This window comes from Anabrus simplex, chromosome 3, assembly GCF_040414725.1.
Source record: "Anabrus simplex isolate iqAnaSimp1 chromosome 3, ASM4041472v1, whole genome shotgun sequence".
NCBI lineage: Eukaryota > Metazoa > Arthropoda > Insecta > Orthoptera > Tettigoniidae > Anabrus > Anabrus simplex.
The window spans coordinates 361339578-361362220 of record NC_090267.1 but is presented as its reverse complement, the minus strand read 5'-3'; the positions used below and the strand labels follow the sequence as shown (position 1 = coordinate 361362220).

Below are 22643 nucleotides of genomic sequence, written 5' to 3'. Positions count from 1 at the left end.
CAAGAAAACTGATAAAAGAGTATTAACTTGTGTTCATAGTGGCTTCCAGAAACAACAATCAGTCTGAACGCATAGGGCATAAAGGATGTACTGCAAAACGGCTAATGTAACTACTATTAATAAATTTAATCACAATTAAAAGTTCATGCGGATTTTTCTTAAATTAATACTTACCTTTTGCTTTTGAAATTATAAGAGTTTACAAAGCTACAGTAGAAGTCCGCTATAGCGAGTACGGCATAAAGCGAGAATTCCGTTGTAACGACAGTTATTTTCTATCCCTTGAAAATTCCTACATTATCCTTCAGTTACAGCGAGAACCCTGTCAATAATACATCCATTATTACGAGCGACTAAGCGTGCATTATTTTTTCTGTTATCAATAATTATGTACTCCAGCGATTATATTGAATGCGATTGATCATTTCAGTATAGATTTCTTGTTATGTGTACTAGTGAGCTCTCTCATCAACATTCGAACTTAAAGGCAATGTCAGGGTCGATTAGCTATACCTGTCGACTGGTGTTCTGTAAACACAATTCGAAATGAAAAAGAACATGTTTCCATAATAAATTCGTACAAATATACAGTGATAGGCTATCTAGACTACCGTTTCTTAAGAGGAGAGAACAAATACGAAAACCTTTTCCACTGGGGCTTATTAAATAACAACAGTGTATTAAAAGGTGTGTAAAACACCAGACAACAAATATAAAAACATTCGCACTAGGGCCCATAAAAATATCAGGGTATTATTGCAGATCACACTCTTTCTACAACAAATGTCAGATGAAGCCTTAAATTTTGCACCAGTGGGTTTTTAAACATTATTTTCTGGTCACACTCTTCGACCATGAATTATCTGTAGGTTAAACTCGGCCATGTGCGAGAGAATGACTTTGATCATCATCTCGAATGAGTCAGAAGTTTGGTTGACTCGAGTCGAAACTTGAAAGTGTGAGTGCCTGTCCACTGCCTGGATTTTAATTTTGTCTACATTAGTAAGCGATTTCATGACTTTTTCAGTATCCGTAAGTGGGCTACCACAAGACAAATATGAACCACGCTAGTCAACTTCACATGATCATGTTCCTAATCCATAGGTAGGCTATCACGTAGCATATTTTCGCTACACTGTATCCCTCAACACAGAATAAATTTTTAACTTCTGAATGGAATACGAAATACAAACACACACAGGCTTACTGGGTTATTCAACGTCAATGTAAACTGGAGAGCAAAACTGAACTTTCCACAGATTAATGGCTAGCTTCCCGAAGGTGTAATTTATCCATAAAGTTCAGGACTTCAAGGCCATTTCCCACCGACCTGTCTGCTGGGGCGAGGACTCTTATCTGTGTTGGAAATCACATTCCTTTTACAAGGGATGACAAAGGACATTTTCAACACTAGGAAAAATGTGATCGTACTAAGCGGCAATAGCAAAAATTTGTGATGCGATAAGCGAGGTGTTTTTATATAGATTTAATACAATGTGAATCGGGACTTCGAATTTACAATGTGCTAAGTGAGAAATTGTCTTAATGAGGAATGCATTAACGAGGTTCCATTGTATTTTCTCGAGGGTTAAATTCTGGAAAGATCATTCCTATATAAATTTATAGCGAAAAGGTAAGCATTTCTCTTTTGGCGCTTGAAATGTTTTCATGATACATATAAGATTACGTTAGGTTTGGTGATGCTGTTTGAATAAGAAAACAAACATTTGCCACAGGAGCCACTGGAGTGATACTACTACAATTGGAACAAATGCGTTCATGTTGTCTCGGAATTAGAAAAATAACTAACGAGTAAGCCATAGTATGGAAATGTGTGGAAACACAAGTTTTGAACAAACTGACTGCCATTTCGTACTGATTTTAATATGCGTGGGGTTTTTCCTGACTTTTACAAAAAATCGGATATAACGACAATCCGCTGTAGTGAGTAAATTTTTTGCTATTGTAAATTCTTGCTATAACGCACTTCTACTGTACTTTAAATTCAAATTCATGACTATTTTAAACTTTTCCCATGGTTCCTTGACATTCCTATATAATATAATGTTGAAAACTTGAAGTACAGTGTGCTGGGTCAGGATACCTACATTTGTTTATCACTACAGGTAAGAATTGTGTGCGATACTGTTTAATTCAAATTTGTGGTTAATTCAAGTTTTTTTCCTGGACCCTTCATGTTTGAAATAACCAAATTCTACTGTATATCGTTATTTACAGCTTCTTACCAACATTAGTGAATATCTGATCAGTATGCCATCTTTTATTGTCAGAATCACAATTTTTAGTTCTTTCAACAGTTATATTCAAGGATTTGCTCCTTTGTATCCTGCAGTCTTCTTCCCTGCAATTTTGACTGTATCACAACAACCCTTAACAATTCAGACATACCTATTATTATTATCATCATCACCACCATGTGTGTGTCCAATCCTTGTCAAGTTTTCTCTACTGGATACCCTTCTTGAAATCCACATCATCAGAGGAGTTAATGAGATGAAATGATACATGACAGTAGGAAGGCAGAGGGTAAAGCCTGGTGCTGACACATAGCCTGTTCCTGTCGAATAGTACCATGGCTAAAGATCACCATCCGACAAATAAATCGCTATCAACAGTGTCACATGCCCTCACTCCATATGAACACTATGTATGGAAAGGTTTGGAACAGAATTCAGTATTTTGGGATGCAATCTAGAAAATGTATATCCTGCTGGTCAACATTCTGATGGTGAAATATTTCTCCACCAAAGGGATTCCAACAGCAAACCATGGTGATCATGGCTATCAGACTGGCTTTTATTATTATTGAACATTCTATTAGTTTCCTTGCCTTATTAATTAGGTCACTTCTTAATCATTTATATTTCCCATGGCTTCGTTAACAACAAATTTCCAATAATGTGGCAAGTAAGGGAAGACCTATAAATATTAGAAATTTGTACTGGACAATATATTTGCTGGTGACAGCACTACAGAAAGAACTATCAGAAGTACCATCATAATGATCAATGATTTGTGCATATCAAGAAATTAAACATTTGCTAAAAAATATTACTAACCCAATAAAGAATATCAAGTAATAGTTTTTAAATGCCCATGATGAATATAACAAATAACTTTGAGTCAACAGACACTTATAGTAAAAAATAAAAATCTTATCAACTAGAAACATTTTTATACTTGATGAGGAAACTATAACTTATAACATGATTTATTATAACTGGCAATCATATTTTTTACAGTAACAGATGTCACTAAAGGTGGTAAATTGTCAATATTTGAGTATCAATCAGAGGAGAATACTGCTATATGTTGACAAATATAACAATAAAAAAGTTTTCTGCGCATCAACTTATGTGGTCACAAAGAAGCTGACATCATATATTAGTCAGTAGCTTCGCACTGTGTTTCAGTTTCTGGTTCCTCCGACTTTTCTTGTTTTTTAGCATCAGGAACCCATAGTCCTGAATCAACACACCGTTTCATGTGGTATCGCGCCTCCTCTTCTGGCATCTTGGCAATAGTTTCTTGTAACAAAGGTATGTCCTGTGACTCGAAACACTTCTTCAATTCCTGTGGGTGCAATTTAAATTTAGCACAATTAGTTGTTATGAAAACACTGGTAGTATTCCAATACATATTCATACTCTTTGGTGCTTGACTCATGAAACCTATAGGAGGTAGTATAGGGGGAGAGATGAGATGCAAGATGAGAGAGACACACACACACACACACACACACACACACACACACACACACACACACACACACACACACACACACACACACACACACACACACACACACACACACACACACACACACACACACACACACACACACACACACACACACACACACACACACACACACACACACACACACACACACACACACACACACACACACACACACACACACACACACACACACACACACTCTCTCTCTCTCTCTCTCTCTCTCTCTCTCTCTCTCTCTCTCTCTCTCTCTCTCTGTATAAAATATACACCAAGTGAAACAGCTGCACCTCAGTTCCCATTTACACTGGCAACCTGTGTCACAATGTGTGCAGCAATAAGCTGACTGAGAATTGAATGTCTGTTCACACCAGCTGTGCCAGATGTTGAACATGTACAATGCTGGGCAGGTTCGCAAAGTGGCAGGTTTTATGCGGCACACGGCATGGATTGAAAAAGAGAAAACTGGTGGCTTTAGCTCAACTGCAGAGAGAAGACTTGTTAGTTTGTGCTAATTGGGAATGAAAAATGAAATGATCCTGGGAAAGGAAGTGGATATCTGGTAGGCAAGAGACAGTACAATGAACTGTGAATGAAGGACAATTTTTTATTTATTTAACAAACATTTTAAGAATGGATGAAGATACTTTTTGTTTATTACTCAGTCTTGAGGACATAGGCCTTATATGCTTCGCAACTTTATAATCAATTCGATCATATTTCCTCCAGGAAAAAGAAATGGCATATGGCTTTTAGTGCCGGGAGTATCTGAGGACAAGTCTTTTGATTTGACACCCGTAGGCGACCTGCACGTCGTAATGAGGATGAAATGATGATGAATATGACACATACACCCAGCCCCCGTGCCAGAGAAATTAACCATTGATGGTTAAAAGTCCCGAACCTGCCAGGAATCGAACCCGGGACCCCTGTGACCAAAGGCCAGCACGCTAACCATTTAGCCATGGAGCCGGACTTCCTCCAGGAAATTCTGGTTAAAAGAAAACGTTGGTATGTACAGTAAAACCCATGTAAATTCACAATCTTTGGTTCTGGTCAAACCTGAGAGAGAGAATAAGAAAGGAACACACATAATAGGACAAACATAATGGTAGGACAGTGTGGGAAGAGGGAGCAACAGAAAGCATGAACACTCACTGAGAGGCCAATCTGACAGATCTTCAGTCTTCATATGAGGTAAGTGTAGGATACGAAGAAAGTTGGATAAGTATAGAAAAATGGAAAGCAAAGTGAGGACATAAAAATTACAACATTGTACTGTACTATAGTACACATACATTTATTATGGTTGTTTTGGACTGACCAGGTCTGACCGGAACCAAAAATGGTCAACTTAAAAAATGAACACTAAAAGCCATATGCCATTTCTGTATGAATACTGCATACAGCTTTTCCCCCCATCTGTCCTCTTCTCCTCTTCAAAGTCGTACAGTAACTATTGTGGTTGATAACATCTTTGAATCTCCCTAACCCATACCAATTTTAAGTTGAGAAACCCATCCATGTCTACTACTTGTACATCACAATTTAAAGAGACAATTAAGGAGGGTGGCAAGATGGTTGGAATGTGGTCTTGTTATAATAAGAGGAATATGGGTAAACACCACACTAAGTTTGAACTAAAATGGTCAACTTAAGTTTGAAATATAGCCAGTTAGTGGTTAAGATTCAAGTTAGACCGACTTACAGAAATTATACGTATAAACTAATGAGAATTTTCCAGTTCCATGAAAATGTGGTCAATGTCAGCAGTTGATCATCTTAAAGAGGTAGTCAACTTGACAGGTTTTTTTTCTTTTGCTAATGGCTTTGCAATGACACAGAAAGGTCTTTTGGTGACGATAGGATAGGAAAGGCCTAGGAGTTGGAAGGAAGCGCCCGTGGCCTTAATTAAGGTACAGCCCCAGCATTTGCCTGGTGTGAAATTTGGAAACCACGGAAAACCATCTTCAGGGCTGCCGACAGTGGGATTCGAACCCACTATCTCCCGGATGCAAGCTCACAGCCGCGTGCTCCTAACCACACGGCCAACTCGCCCGGTTTGGCAGGTTTTACTGTACACCACTTGCTCCGGCATCACTTTTCTTGATTTCTCCACTGTAGCTTTTTTTCCTCTTAAGTACTGGCTCCTTACGCTTTTTAATTTATCTTGTGTTAGGTCAAATATTGTGGAGAGAGATACAGGTGCTACTTAGAACATCCTCTTGTTTCATCCTATTATGATACACTTTACTCCGTAACATCATACAGATAGGTAAACTGCTCATATAACCGTGTTAACTTCAGCACTTGAGATCTTTTCCACTCTACATAATGATTTAAACGAATTGGTGAACAAAATTAAATCTGATGGGGACCTATTAATGGGGCTTATGGAAGAAAGAGAGTAGAACTGGCTGCGTCAGGAAAGCGGATGCACCCGGACGTGTTAGAAGTTAATGATATTTGGGTAAGGGGACGTAATGTGGAAGAGAGAGCAGCAATTATAAAGTGTTCTTAAAAGGTATTAAAAGGGCAAGGGCAGAGTGTGGGACAGGATTGTATGCAATAGTATTCCTAATGAACAACAGAACTACTATTACAGTAGAACCTAGATAATTCGAAATTGGTTAATTCAAAATCCCGCCTAATTCGAAGAAGCTCTCATTCCCGGAAACATGAGATACAGTTTTGCATGTTTTCTCAATTGTTTAATTCGAAATACGGATAATTCGTAATTCGAAGTACAATGTCGGCCCCATTACCGAAATTCAGACTTTTAATTCGAAACTGCCTTTACATTTTAAAACAATAGTATGTTACAGAGTAATTTCAACTCGAAATTTATCCGCTCCGCTTCATAATAGGCGTTCCGGAACGTGGAGGGGTAACTTTCCGTACTTACACTCACTTCGGTGCATCTACAGTGCGCTTCATGATTGCTAAGATGAATGAAATCGGAATTCTTTTGTATTCAACCTTTTAAAGAACGCCGTAATATCACGCAACAGGCAGTGTGCGGGAAAACAGAATCCGCAAACACTGGCGATGCCGACAGTTGACGAAAAATCGTGGCTCATATAATAAATTCGTAGGCACTGAACAATATTGTCATTGCCAGTAAAACTGCATTGCTTTATTTCAATGCGAGCCCAAACGGTCTTATAGTTTTAAAGGAGAAATTGCCAGCCTGGAAATCGTACAAGGGTGAGGGATGGGGGTCTTAGCAAAGAGAAAATGCACGTGAGCGCGAGATACTTTATCGCCACGTCATAGGAAAGTTCCATAAGCTACGTTTTCAGGGCGTTGGGCTCTTTCCATGCCAATACAAAGCATCTAAAAATGCAAACAGTACAGAAGTCCAAAAAGATAATGCATTTGCACAGGGGAACCGGCAAAATTTATTCTCGTCTTTGAATTGTGCGATTTTTTTTTCTTTCGTTGCGTGAGGTTATGTTTGTCAGTGATTTATCCAAGTGCATTATTTGAACATTGTAAATGCACCTTGTTGGATACATTTCGGAAATAGTTTTTTCCATGGCATTTGAAAGGTTTAAACTGTGAATCGAGAGGTGATTGCATGTATTAATGGGTCTTAGAATACTTTGTGACGCGGCAAGTGTTTACATTTCTGAAGTACGAGAGAAGTGCCATGGCGGGAAATCGTACAAGGATAGTCATATAAAAGTTTGATTTTAAGGGCATCGGGTACTTTCTGTGTAAATACAAGGCATCTAAAATGCATACAGTATAGTAATCCAATTAATAAAGCACTTGCACATGGGAGCCAGCATAGATTTCTCCTCGTCTTTGAATCGTGCTTTTTTTTTCCTTTCTTTCGTTGCGATAGGTTATGTTTACCAGTGAGAAATCCGAGTGCATTATTTGAATACTGTAAATGCACATTTTTGGATAAATTTTGGAAATATTTCTTTTTTCATGGCATTTGAAAGGTATAAACTGTGAATTAAGGTTAACTGCATGCAGTAACGGGCTTTAGAATATTTAGTAACGCGGCAAGGGTTGGTACTTCTGAATTGCGAATTGGCGGTTAATTCGAAATCACGTAATTCGAAGTCCGATTTTTGAGTCCCAACGACTTCGAATTAACGAGGTTTTACTGTACACAGATAAATCATAGTTTCTATGATGCATATAAATGAGATAATGATGTGGGTAGATTTAGCAGTTGGAAGAATTAGGATGAGAACTGTCTCAGTCTATTCACCATACGATAGTGCAGATGAGGATGAAGTTGACAATTTTTATGAAGTACCAAGTGACAGCGTAGTCAGGATCAATACCAAGGACACTATTGTGATAACAGGTGACTTAAATGCGAGAGTTGGAAACAGAACTGAAAGATATGACAGGTAATGGGTAAATATAGAGAAGATGTGGAAACTCATAAGAATGGGAAGCGTTTACTGGACTTGTGTTACAGTCGAACCTGCCCTAACGGACACCCTTACTCAGCGGACACCTCCCTATATGCACAATTTTCCTCGGAACCGATTTTATTTTACGTAAGACAAGTATTAAACTGGCCTCATTTAAGAAGACACCTCGAACTCCGGACAGCGGACATTGCCATTTGTCCCATCCACTTGACTTAAGAGGACACTTTACACGTTGCAGGACAATTTATTACGCTGGACCACATGTCGTCCTTTCTTTTAAAACCATTCTTCAGACATAAGGAAATCCCTTTTGAATGTTTGTACTATTTCGAGTGCAAGGGGAGAGAAGGTACATTGGAATGCAGTTCTACCTAGTGGTGTATAGACCTATTCCGAGAATTCGAATCGCCCAGAAATGCTGCCAGAGACTTTTGACTCACAAGTTACCAGGGGATTTTCTTCCCTTCCTGCATCATTCTATTCATAACTCAGATTGTCGCTGATAAGGTCGAGCTCAGGTAGTCAACTTGAGAAGGAAAAGACAGTACAGGTGCTAATTAGTGAGACAGAAAAACCGTAGCATTTCAGTTGTCTGTTAAACATGAGTAACAAGGGACGATCCTGTTTAGATTTCGAGGCAAGAAGAAATATGATTATAGAAAGTTACAAGGGACTTTCAGTGACAAAGCTTGCTGGAAAATTCAACTGAGGGAAAACTCAAGTAAACACTATTGTGAAGAATAGAACTGAAATTTTAAAGGAATGGTAGGAAAAATAGGAATCAAGGAGTGAAAAGAAAGCGGGAGTCAGTTTTTTCAAAGTGAACGTTGCAGTATGTAAGTGGTTCAAGTGTGCTCGAGTGAAGAAACTCTGTGTGAGTGGACCAACGTTACAAGGAAAAGCTTGAGAAATCGCAAATAATCTGAAAGTTGAGAATTTTGTAGCTAGCAATGGTTGGTTAGATTGTTTTAGAAAACGTCATAACATTCGTTTCAAAACAGTCTGTGGAGAAGGTGGTGATGTGTCTGTGACTGAAGTAGCGGATTGGAAAGATAGGTTACCAGACATTTTGAATAGTTACGAACTGAAAGACATTTTGAATGTTGATGAAACGGGTCTGTTCTTGAGGGCGATCCCGAAGAAGTCACTAACTTTGCAGAATGAAAGTTGCAAGGGTGGGAAAATGTCAAAAGAATCACCATCATGTTTTGTTGTAACGCACTCGGTGAATAGGAAAATCCTCTAATAATCGGTAAATCCTTGAGATTACAAGTAAGAACTCTCATTATTGTTCCGTATTGAAGATGAGACCCACATGTCGAATGGCATGTGAATAAAAAGGTTTGGGTGACGTCAGCAATATTTGAGAATTGGCTCTTAGCTTTGGACTCCAAGATGAAGGCCAGAAACCGTAACGTGATCTTATTGCTAGATAATGCTATGTGTCATCCAGAAATACGCCTTTCAAATGTAAAACTCTTGTTCCTTCCACCCAATACTACTTCTCATCTTCAGCCACTGGATCAAGGAATCATTCAAGCATTCAAATTAGACTATTGTATGAGGGTTTTACGGTTGTTAGTGGCACACATGGATGAAGCAGACTCAGCTTTTGATTTGATGAAGATCAATGTTGGCGATGCAGTTTCGTGGACAAATGCAGCCTGGAATGTAGTCAGCGAAACCACAATCAGGAAATGCTTTGCAAAATACAGCATCGCTAATTCTACAGCTGAAAAACAAGCAGAGGTAGAGGTTCGAAATGAATATGATGAACTTCAGACTTTAGCAACGACAGCTGGATTGACGCATGATACTGAAGCCAAAGAAGATAATATTCCTTGCAGTGACGATCTCGAGGGCGACTGGCAGTCCCGACTCCAGGACGCACTTTACGGGAAGCTTTCTGTGTTATCAAGTTATACAGTAATTGTGTGTTGCACATATCGTAAGGTCCATGTTTGTTTGCACCTCAACTCCTCATTCATTTTCTTCTTGTGATAGACAGTTATTAATTATTTTAAGCTAAATTTTCAACTTTAATTTAATTCACTGCACTTCGTAAATATTTCTAGCTATCCATAGCAGCCTTCATTAGTCGTACAAAAGGACCATTTTGAATAAAACTTGTTATCGTTTTACAGAGCCCGAATCAGGAATAAAAAGTGATGACGACGGTGAGGTGGAAGAAGAACAAGAAGTTCTGTCAATGAAGCAGGGACTAAACATGGCTCCGAGGAAATTTTTAACTCTAAAAGAAAAGGTGATACTTGTATCTCAAAAACGGAAAATGTACAGACATGAAAGTCAGTATTTTGAATCTCCTTTAAAAATAAAGAAACATGTATATTTTGCTTATGGAAAGTCCAATTAAGGGGGGAGGGTGTGGAAAGAAGTGAAGAAAATGTACAATTCTTTTTATGAGGCTACTTATCTCAAAAACTGAAGATGTTACAGATGTGAAAGTAGGTATTTTGAATATCCTTTAAAAACAAAGAAGCAGATATTTTGTTCTTTTCAGAAAATCCAATTAAGGGGCTGAAAAGAATTGAAAAAAGCAGGCGAATTTTAAAATGAGTACCGGTATATCTACAGTATATGTAAAAAACTTAACATGTTACAGACATGAAACTTGGTGTTGGAAAGTCGTTTAAAAATACAAGAACACGTATCTTTTTGTTTTCGGAAAAGGCACTTAACAAGGGATAAAAGAAGTGAAAAAAAGGAGTCGAATAATTTTTTATGACGATGCTTATATCTCAAAAACTAAAGATTTTACAGATATGAAAATTGCTATTTTGAATCTACTTAAAAAAAAGAGAAATATGTATTTTTTGTTTTCGGGTGGGGGAAGGACTGTTAAAAGGGGTTGAATTCTTTTTATGGGGATACTTATATCTGAAAAATGAAGATGTTACAGATGTGTAAATAGGTATTCCACGTGAACGAAGCCGCGGGTAACTGCTAGTTAACAATAAGAAAAGGTCTCTTCAAGTCTAGTTGGGCAAACTCCTCTTGACTGCAATTGAGGCACAATAGAGAAATATTTTCTGTTGGCCAATGTGATGATGTTATTGTTATTTGGGAGTCTCCCTACTGGTCCCTTTGGAATCTGTTGTGGCTTTTGTAGCTGGTGGCTGACTTGATGTTAACATAGTGACTCACAAAGGGTTTTTAAAAACTTTTAAAATGTCTTCCACATTATTTTAAACAATTTGTCTATTGTCTTTTTCGAATGGGAGGGTGTAAACAGTGGTTGAGATTAAGTTGGATGATAACCAGTGTGGTTTCAGACCATAGAGGGGATGTCAGGATCAGAATTTCAGTATGTGCCAAGTAAGTGAAAAATGCTACCAGAGGAATAGACAGCTGTTATATTCTTGTTTTGTAGATCTGGAGAAGGTACCGAGGGAGATGATGATAGCCGTACTGCGGGATATGGGATTGAGGGTAGATTACTAAAAACAATTAAAAGGCATTTATATTGACAATTGGGCTACAGTGAGAATTGATGGTAGAATGAGTTCTTGGTTCAAGGTATTTACAGGGGTTTGGAAAGGCTGTAATCTTTCACCTTAACTGTTCATCGTGCATCTACTGAAAAGTATAAAGTGGCAGGGAGTTATTCAGTTAGGTGGAAATGTAATAAGCAATTCGGCCTATGCTGATGACTTCTTAATAGCAGCTGGTAAGTCAATTATTCTACTTACATCAGGCAGAGAGTCAAACACCTCTACGGGGTCCAAACCTCCAGGTCCCAGTCTTGCTTGTCGCTCCTCTTCTTCTGCTTCTCGCATTGCTTCTTGAAGTTTTTCTGCAGCTCGTTTCCGAATCCGTTCTTTGAAAGAGTTCAGTTCATCTTGGAATGAATTTTTGTATTCTGGTTCAGCAACCTGAATTCTAAAAGAGAAAAGGGTATTAAAAATACAGACTATTTTAATTTGGATACAGACTGCATGAATATCTCCAATAAGAAAATCATATTTCATATCGAGCATAAGAAAAGAAATGATAACATGGGACTATAATATATGTAAATTTTCATAGTGATGAGTACTTACAATGACAATCTACTTATATTAGCAGACTGTGTCATAAACTAGTATTTTCCTGATATAAATTTCATTTTTATAAAAACTACTTCTCAAATCATACTCTATATCTATTCAACTTTCAATACACTAGATCGCTAGATTTTAAATGGAATACAGAAAATGATCAAACTCAGCAAAATAATGTATGTTGTACCACAAAATTACCACATACATTCTTAAAAAATGTAGTTGTTTCCTCAATCACTAATAGCATAAACACAGTAGTGTTGAGGGCACATAATGAAGTACTGTATACCTCAGAATGCCTGGGAGGGAATAAAAAAAAAATGGAAACTGAGCAGTTAGAGAAGAAAGAAAGAAATAAAGAAAAATTCTAAGGAAGATCCTAGAATAAGTTAAGGGAAGAGAAAAATGATCTATTCAGACATAATGTACAACAGAAGATTGAAATTTTATGGATATCTTACGAGAACTAGTCAGAGTAGGCTGACAACAATAATTTTCAACTACATCACCGAAATAAAAACAATCGCAAAATGGGTTCAGAAGACAAGAAAAGACATTGACGACATTGGGATCCATACAAATGAGATCTGGAATAGAGCAGGGTTTCAAACTCTGGTTGATAAATTCAAGGGGTTCTAGGAACCTATGATCATGACCACTTGCTCAGTATAAAAGAGGAACCTCAGTGAAATGATGAAAAAAATCTGAGAGGAAAAGGGATGAACTAGTAAACCAGTTATTTCTCACAGTCCAAAGCAGACCAAAATCAGAAGCAAAAGAAAAAGAATGTACACAGACGGGGGCTGTAAATAATTATAAATAGGAAATAATAACATTACTGGCTTTACATTCCACTAATTACTTAAAAGGTTTTCGGAGACATGAAGGTGCTGGAACTTAGTCCTGCAGGAGTACTTTTACGTACCAGTAAATCTACCGATACAAGGCTGACATATCTGAGCACCTGCAAATACCACCAGACTGATACAGGATCGAACCTGCCAAGTTGGGGTCAGAAGGCCAGCACCTCAACCATCAGAGCCATGCACCATGGCACAGGAAATAGGAGGTCATCATCATTACGAATTCCTTCCAGCGAGCCGAGTAGGATGTTTAAGAATGATGTGCCTCTATTTATTATGGTCCTGGTAGGCTTCTCTTATCTCTAGGGCATCCCATGTTTCTCCTCTCTTCTCCATATCTTCTCTTGTCTCTTTCTAGGGTGTCCAATTGGTCTTCATCCCAGAACAATCTTTTCAAAATAATTTCTTCGTGTTCGAGTGGCCTCCATCCACTTAACGTTTTCTAGCCACTTCAACCTTGCAACACTACCTTTCTTCCATGGTATGAAAGGCACGATACGTTGATAATTTTGGTAATTTTGCCAGAAAAACTTGCAATTCTGAAACAGTTACCCTATTTACCCGATTGTAAACTGACCTTTCTTCGTGATTTTCTTTTGCTATTTGCTTTACATCGCACCGACACAGCTAGGTCTTATGGCAACGATGGGATAGGAAAGGCCTAGGAGTGGGAAGGAAGCGGCCGTGGCCTTAATTAAGGTACAGTTCCAGCATTTGCCCGGTGTGAAAATGGGAAACCATGGGAAACTATCTTCAGGGCTGATGACAGTGGGGTTCGAACCCACTATCTTCCGGATGGAAGTACACAGCTGCACAACCCTAACTGCATGGCCAACTCACCCGGACGCGATTTTCTTGGTTAAAAAAAAATGCCCCTCAGCTTACAGTATAATTGGTATCACTGGCACAACTAGTAACATAGACATCCTCGAGCAATGCAATGGGAAAATGCTTTGAAAAATATCGCCAGAGGCCACCAGATGTTAGTTTTTACTATAGTGTAAATCAGTGTTGCCAAGGCAATGTATTTTCTTCTAACTGTAATGGATTTTAATTAGTGTTTAGGGTTACGTAGCTGAGCTTGCATTCATGAGGTGGGTTCAAATCCTAATGTTGGCAGCCTGAAAGATAGTTTTCAGTGGTTTCCCATTTTCACACCAGACAAATGCTGGGGCTGTACCTTAAGGCAACGGCTGCTACCTTCCCAACCCTATTACTTTCCCATCCTCGTGTTGTCGAAAACCTTCAATGCGATAGTGTAACGTTAAATTACTAGCAAAAATAGGTTTCTATCAAGAAAGAAATGCAAATTTTATACTGCTCATGTCTGGATTTAGTTGAGATTTTAGTATTCACTGAAAAAAAAAAAAAAAAAAAAAAAAAAAAAAAAAAATTTCTTTACATAAAAAGCATATGCATTTAGCATAAATCATTAGCATTCAGCAACCATGCATTCATTTGTACTGGCAGACTGGCAGCATTGGTGAGGATATTGCATAGTGTTTTCCACAATTTTTGTATCTGTTATTGAATATGATTAGAGATAGGCCCTATAGACTGAAAAGCGCTATTGACTAGTCGGGTGATATGAGCCTTGAACCTTCGACCGAATAGTCAAATGTTTTCAGCTGAAAGTATTCTTTGCATATCGTAAGTAGTCAGTCGTTCAATGACAAAACATTTGGATGTTTCTAGTCTAAAATCACCATACCCAAAGTAGACAGTGATATTTTACATATCAGATTTAAAAAAAAAGTTTCTCTCTCTAGTCATTACACTCCTGACTGAGTACTGTGACCCAAGGACTTTGTTGCTTTCCCGTAAATTGATGCCATTCTGTGCGATTTTGCATCTTCTGGACAGCAGTTCTCCATGGCAAGTTAGCAATCTCTCTGATTTTATCAACCCATCCTTTTGTGATTCGTCCTCTTGACATTTTGCCATAAACTTTTCCTTGGACAATTAGTTTTTCCAAGTTGTCATCCTTTCTCTTCACAAAGTGACCAAAGAATTGCAGGATTCTCTGGCACATAACTTGGCATAGACTGTCTTGAATTCCAACTTTCTAGATTCTGGTTATTTGCAACATCCTTTCCAGTATTGCATGGCTTTCCATCTTTAACTTTTATGGTCCCAGTCTCGCATCCATACATGAATATCAAGAAGATGAGTGAGAAAACTAGCCTTTTCTTCGAATTAAGTGCAACTGCTCTATCTTGCCAGAGCTTCTTTAATTCTGCCATAGCTATACGTCTCAGCAAGATGCGACGCTTGATTTCCTTTTCACAGATACCTGTATCTGCTGTTATTGAACCCAGGTAATTAAACTCACAAACTCTTTGGAGGTTGCTTAGGTGCTGTGGTAGCTGAACCGCTGCACCTTTGTTGACGATCATTAACTTTGTCTTGCTCCAATTAATCTTCATACCAAGAATGGGACTTTCATGTTGGAAACGATCCATTATCTCGGCGAGCTCCTGTACGCTGCTGGCTACAATTGTGGTGTAATCCGCAAAACGTAAGTCATTCTCTTCCCACCAATTTAGAATCCTCCTTCCTAGTTGTCTAGGGCATGCCTCATTATTTATAAACTGTGGATGTTAAACAGCTGAGGTGATAAGATGCATTCTTGTCTCACACCTTTAAGAAACTTTAAATGTTGATAATTCACAATTCACTCTTATTCTGGCCAAGTTATTACTGTACAAGCCTTTTATAAGTGAAATAAGATGGAATTCCTACTTGCTCTAGAACATATCACAATTTCATCCACAAAATGCATCAAAGGCCTTTTGACAGTCACCGAAGCACATGAACAAGGGGTGCTTCCAGTAAGTTTGATATTACATAAGTGTTTACATTATTAGATTACACAACTCATATGCATAACAAGTTCAGAAATGATCTGTGTTCATGTTACAATGCAGTGAATTTACATATAATTGCAAAATATTACTCCTATAGGTACTTAAAACACTGTGTGATTATATGATCATGCTAGACGCTTGTGTTAGTCATTCGCGCCATACATGTGTTTATATTTGTTAGATGATACAGGTTATGTTACCTGTAACAGTTACTATTATAAAGCAATTTTTTGTTTAAGGAATGAAACTTTGGTTGATTTAAGGTAATCTACTCTACATTTACACAAACTGCAATGTGTTAACTTGAGTACAATTACATAATCCTATATTTATTTTAACAGGGACAGGATCTAGATTTTGAAAAATGCATGATGGAATATCACGTCAGGAACAGCTGCAAACACTTCATGAGCTCCAGGGAATATACTTCTCCATTCAAAACCACAACAAAATTAGTTTTGTTACAATTTCCCATGAATATTTCACTGTCTTCATATTAACTCTTTCCCGAGGATTGCGTAGTAAAGCGTACTGAAGTCGCACATTGTCTCCCGCGGGTTGCGTAGTAAAGCGTACTCGACTTTCAAACAGACTTCCTCTGACATCTGTCTGCTAAACATATAACTTTTTGGAACCAGTGAATTCCCTACCCTTCCTAGATACTACTGGCATGCACGGAATCCTGAAATAAAGTGTTCTTTTATACGTTTTCTTAGATAGAACAGACAGCTGACTGAATGTAAACACATTGCAGCAACATGGCTGCTCATAACCAGTTGAATGCGGAGGATATTTCTTACAAATTAGATCAATATGTTGACAAATGCAATGGTAGTGAGTTTGAAGTTGTAGGTATGATAATAAAAATGGTATGGGAAGCATTTGGGACAGGATATGAATCTAAGAGAAATCGAAATTCGGCACAGGACAAGAAATGTTCATTCAGGTACCGTCTCCTTTTAAAATATTAGGCCTACTTGTAAAAAAAACCATAATTATCAGTTTTAATTCTGTTTCGGACTATGAGCCTCTACTTAATTACATAATAGCCTATTCCAACTAATATCAATTTATCTTCCAATCCCATTCAGACAAAAATTGTTTATAATTTGTATGCCCGAGAGGAAGCACGATTTGCTATCTAAATATCTTCATCCAACTGATCCCGAAAATGAAATAAATAGGTAGATTCAGGGTGAATTCCTGCGTTCTCTGCATTACCAAGAAAATAAGAGCCCCATCATGTGCAGCAATTTAGACTGATTTCAAGAACAAGCAACTTAATATTATGCACCATATTGGATGCTTCCTGATGTATCATTCTGAACAGGGGGGGGTCTTGCGTTTAATTAGGTGATCTCATTGTATCATTTTAGAATAACTATAGTGTATTTTCCATTGTTACAAAATTTGAAAGTGATATAAAGTGGTTTTTACAGAATAAATTATTTAGTGAAGGTACTCCACAACTATACCTGACAAGCAAATTATTACTCTAGGTTTCGCCCGACAGTGAGTCAAAGATATTCCGTGGGAAAGGGTTAACCTTGAATTTTATCACTATTCTCACAGCCAGATATGACTTAAACAAAGTGAAACAGAAAATACAGTAGAAGTCCGTTATAGCGAGAGTTCATAATGGCGGAAAATTTACTCGCTATAGCGGATTGTCGTTATATCTGATTTTTGTAAAAGTCGGGAAAACCCCACACACATTAAATTCAGTATGAAATGGCAATCAGTTTGTTCAAAATTTGAGTTTTCGCGGATAATATCCACACTGCGGCTTACTTGTTTGTTGTTTTTTGAAATCCGATATTACATGAAAGTGTGTGTTTAATTTCATTCTGAAAAATACACATTACCATATTTCTCCGAATCCGAGACGACTCCCACTTTTTCCTTCAAAAAAAATTTAATCAGGCTTAAGAAGTGCTTTGTAAAATCATATGTCTTTTCTTATACACTACGCATTTTTAGACTGTAGACGCCGAACATTGGATTTAGTTATGCCATATTTTTTTGCGGCTGTACAATTACGCTTTATTTCAGCGGGTTTAATAACCATTAACTTAAAATTGGCATCATAATATCGAAGGGAACTCGTTGAAAATTTGCCGGTAATACACATTCCACGCGTCTCTAAAAAAAGACTATCCACCAGGAAAATACTCTTGCTTACCATAAAACTGTTACTGGTACTTTCACTCAGCGTCAGATATAACTGGCTGCCGCTACACGCACGTCTTGCTTGCCAGATTGGCCAACTTCAGCGGCTAGCGATGTATAGGTCTTGATCGCGGACTTTGAAAGTCAACGAACGAGTTTATTGCGCCGCGGTATGGCAATTCCGCCCATGCATTTTTGTGCACATACCTCAAAATTTCATCTTCAACTTCTTTAAAGCGTCCTTGTTGTGGGCAACTGAATGCATTTTTGTGCAGTACGCATTTTTAAGCTATCTTTGTCCTCACGGTAACGCCGAATATGGGCTTTAATTAGGCCTATGCCGTATTTTCTTGCGGCTGCACAATTATTATACATTTCCGAGTGTTTGATAGCCATTAACTTAAAATTGGCATCATAACATCGACGAGAACCTGTTGAAAATTTTCCGGCAATACCTGTTCCACGTATCTTTACAATACGACGATCCATCACGAAAATATTCCTGCTGTCTATAAAACTTAATTTTACTAAGCGTCAGGTACAGCAGACGCGTTATAACTCTGCTACTGATAGCCGTGGCCTTTCTGACAATTCGAAGGCTCGCATGTTTTGATGCCATACTGCAGATTTGAGAAACGTTTTTGTAGAGGATAATAGAATGTCATTCTCTCTTCACTATTTTCCGAGATCCAGTGACGTTACACAATTTTCTTTTGAGAACAGCAGTCGACAGGTATTACTAATAGACTCCATCGCCTTCGAATGTTGATGAGAGAGCTCGCAAATGCACATACCGCGAAAACTATACTGTACTGAAGATGATCGATCGCATTTTGTGGCCAACGTTTCAGTTTTGTTATTCAAGTAGCGTCACATATCCTAACTTATCTGTACTATATGTATGATGAAAACATACTTCAAGCGGAAGTAGAGAAATTATGACCTTCTCGCTATAAATTTACATGATAATGCCTTTAGGTAATTTAACAGACGCAAGAAAATATAAACGAACCTCATAATCAATGACGCACTCTGCCATATTTTGAGGTGTAGGCCTATCTCATTCTTACTTAAATGAGGTATTTAGCATTAAAATTAAGCGATCGCGTATTCAGCATATATCTTTAACGAGTTAAAAACGGCTATCGGACACGTTATTTACGCATTTATTACGAAAATATGTTCTCTCTTTCATTTTCCATGCGCAAGAGCAATCGACGGGTATTACTAATCGACTCCGACATTGCCTTCGAATCTCGACGAGAGCGCTCGCTGGTGGGCATAGCGAGAAAACGATATGGTACCGAAGATAATCAATCGCTTGCAGTATAATGACTGGGTGCATAAATATCGTCAACGAAAAAAATCGAGCGCACATAATCGCTCGTAATAACGGATGCGTCAGAGAAAGAGTTCTCACTGTAACCGAAGGATAATACACAGTTTAATATAGGAATTTTGAAGGGACGGACAAAAGTTATCATTATAACGGGGTTCTCGTTATATGCCGTACTCGCTATAACGGACTTCTACTGTATAGTACGGTATTTCTCTGAATAAAAGAGGACATCCACTTTTTCCTTCAAAAAATTAAAATCAGGCTTAAAAATTGTTTTGTAAAATCATATTAACGCTTTTCTTGTACAGTATGCAATTTTAGACTATCTTTGTCTTCACGCCAACACCAAACCTTGCCGTTATTTTTAATTTTTTTTTTTTGTGGCCGCACAATTATTCTTTATTTCCACGGTTTTAATAACAAAAAATGCCAAAAACATATCAGATATAAGGCTTTTCAGGCGTTTGCTCTATTAACCAGCGTTTCGTCTTAGGTCTGACACTAGACTCATCAGAGTGGGTCGTGTCAGACCCCATCCACTGACGCTGGGGTGTATGCAGGTGAACTCACCAGAAGCCCTTATAAGAGGCACAGTCTGATAACTGCATACGGGAGATAAATCTCCACAATGGAATTATTGCCCGCCTAGCAATTCCGAATGGAAAATTCTAAATTCCCATGGAGGGATTTAGATATTTTTCACCAATAGAGCATGTCAAAAATGTCAAAAACATATCAGATGTAAGGCCTTTTAGGCGTTCGCTCTATTAACCAGCGTTTCATCTTAGGTCTGACACTAGACTCATCAGAGTGGGTCGTGTCAGATCCCATCCACTGACGCTGGGGTGTATGCAGGTGAACTTACCAGAAGCCCTTATAAGAGGCACAGTCTGATAACTGCATACGGGAGATAAGTCTCCACCATTAACTTAAAATTAGCACCATAATATCAAAGATAACCTGTTGAAAATTTGCCAGCAATACTTATTCCACGCATCTCTACAATACGACGATTCAGCAGGAAAATATTCCTGCTGTCTATAAAACTGTTACTTTTACTCAGCGTCAGGCACAACCGACTGCCGCTACACGCACGTCTCACTTGCCGAGTTCAGGCGACTTCAGCGGCTAGTGATATAGGCCTAATAATGACGAGGACATTGAAGGTCAACGAACGACTTTATTGCACTGTGGTACGGCCATTCTGCCCTTGCGTTTTTCGTGCACATACCTCACAATTTCATTCGTTGATAATGTGCTGGCAATACCTGTTCCACGTATCTTTACAATACGACGATCCATCACGAAAATATTCCTGTTGTCTGTAAAACTTAATTTTACTAAGCGAGAGGTACAGTAGACGCATTATAACTCTACCACAGAGCCGTGGCCTTTCTAAGAATTCAAAGGCTTGCGTGTTTTGATGCCATTCTCCAGATTTGAGAAACGTTTTTGTAGAGGCTAATAGAACGTCATTCTCCCTTCACTATTTCCCGAGATCCAGTGACGTTACACAGAGGCACTGTACAACCGGTTGCCGCAGCTAGCGATGTAAAATAAAGAAGCGGGCGTTGATTGTCAACAAGTTTCGCGTGTGCGACACAAAGCAGCGTGGTTACTGCGGTAGTTGCCAGTGGTGTTCATTACTGTTAGGTTGCGTTTCTGAGAGAAAAAAATGTTGTCTTGGATTTAGAGAAATACGGTATCTGTCCAGAGGCTTCTGTGGCAAACATTTCAGTTTTCTTCTTCAAACAGCGTCACCTAACCTAATCGTGTATATGTATCATGCAAATGCATGTAGAGAAATGATAACCTCCTCCTAAAAATTAACATGGGAATAGCCTTTCCGAAATTTAACTAGACGCGAAAATATAAACTACCCTCTGAAATCAGTGAAGTACTCTGCCATATCTTGAGGTGTATCACATTCTTACTTAATTTCAGTATATAACATTAAAATTAAGAGATAGTTTACTTCAGCTTTTATTTTTAACAAATTAACAACTGCTATCGCTATAAATTTACATGATGATAGCTTTTCTGTAATTTAACCAGACGTAAGAAAATATAAACTAACCTGTGAAATCAATTATGCACTCCGCCATATCTTAAGGTGTGTCCCATTCTTACTTAATTGCAGTAATTAGCATTAAAATGAAGCAAGTGTTTATTAAGTTTCTATTTTTAACGAGTCAATAACTTATCAGTCATGTTATTTACACATTTTTACGAAAAGTTCTCTTTCATTTCGAATTTTCTTTACAGAACAGCAGTCAACAGGTATTACTAATCGACTCTGACATCACCTCTGAATGTGGACAAGAGAACTCGCTAGTGGACATAGCAAGGAAACAATACCGAAGGTGATCAATCGCATGCATTACTTGTAACGCATGCAACATAATCGCTGGGATGTATAAATATCGGTCATGGAAAAAATGTGCATGCTTTATCGCTAGTAATAATGGATGCGTCATTGATAGGGTTCTCGCTGTAACCGAAGGATGATGCACAGTTTCATATACGAATTTTGAAGGGACAGACAAAAATTGTCGTTATAACGGGGTTCTCGTTATATGCCGCACTTGCTACAGCGGACTTCTACTGTATTATTATGTCATTTAGCTGTCGTGAAAGTCTGTCTTAAGTCTGATTTACTTTCTTTCCCCAGTGAAACTTTATATTGAGGAAGTCTGCTGCAATACTTCTATATTGTTTATGTTAATAACAATCATGTTTAGAATATTGATGGCGAATGGGGACTTATCAGGTAATGACAGAATTAGAAGCACACAAAAAGAAACTTTTTGTTAAAGTTCCGATGGTAGAGGACAAGAACAGTAGAACTCTGAATGGTCATGAACCTGGATGCTAGTGTGTGTGCGTGCTCTGCAGGCTTCTAGAGACATGAAGATTCATACCAATCTCATTATTTTCCTCCATTGAATTCTGTCAAGGGTAGATAGTTATTAGTTGTTCCCATGTACACTTTCTTATAGTTTGGTGAACTTACTCTTCCAGTTGCATATTCTAAGTAATAACTTGTCAGCTAGAAATTTCTCATAGTTCTGTAAAACTATCTTGTTATTTTGTCGCTTTAACTGGTGATGTACTCACTGAACTCTTTGGAGTTCAAGTTGTCCAGTAATTTTACATTGGTATGATGGAGCGTGGACTTTAATGTT

The 22643-nt window shown here is 38.1% G+C and overlaps 1 protein-coding gene across 1 annotated transcript in view; it reads right to left on the bottom strand.

Annotated features, from left to right (window-relative positions):
- Positions 1 to 539: 539 nt before the first annotated feature.
- Cdc37 (cell division cycle protein 37) overlaps positions 540 to 22643 on the bottom strand; it is a 65778-nt gene continuing 43674 nt past the window's right edge. The window contains exons 6-7 of the mRNA XM_067144507.2: positions 11870 to 12059; positions 540 to 3594 (exon numbers count right to left, since the gene is read on the bottom strand). Coding sequence (XP_067000608.1) covers positions 3406 to 3594; positions 11870 to 12059 — 379 coding nt within the window. The 3' untranslated portion in view covers positions 540 to 3405. The remainder of the gene's footprint in view (positions 3595 to 11869; positions 12060 to 22643) is intronic.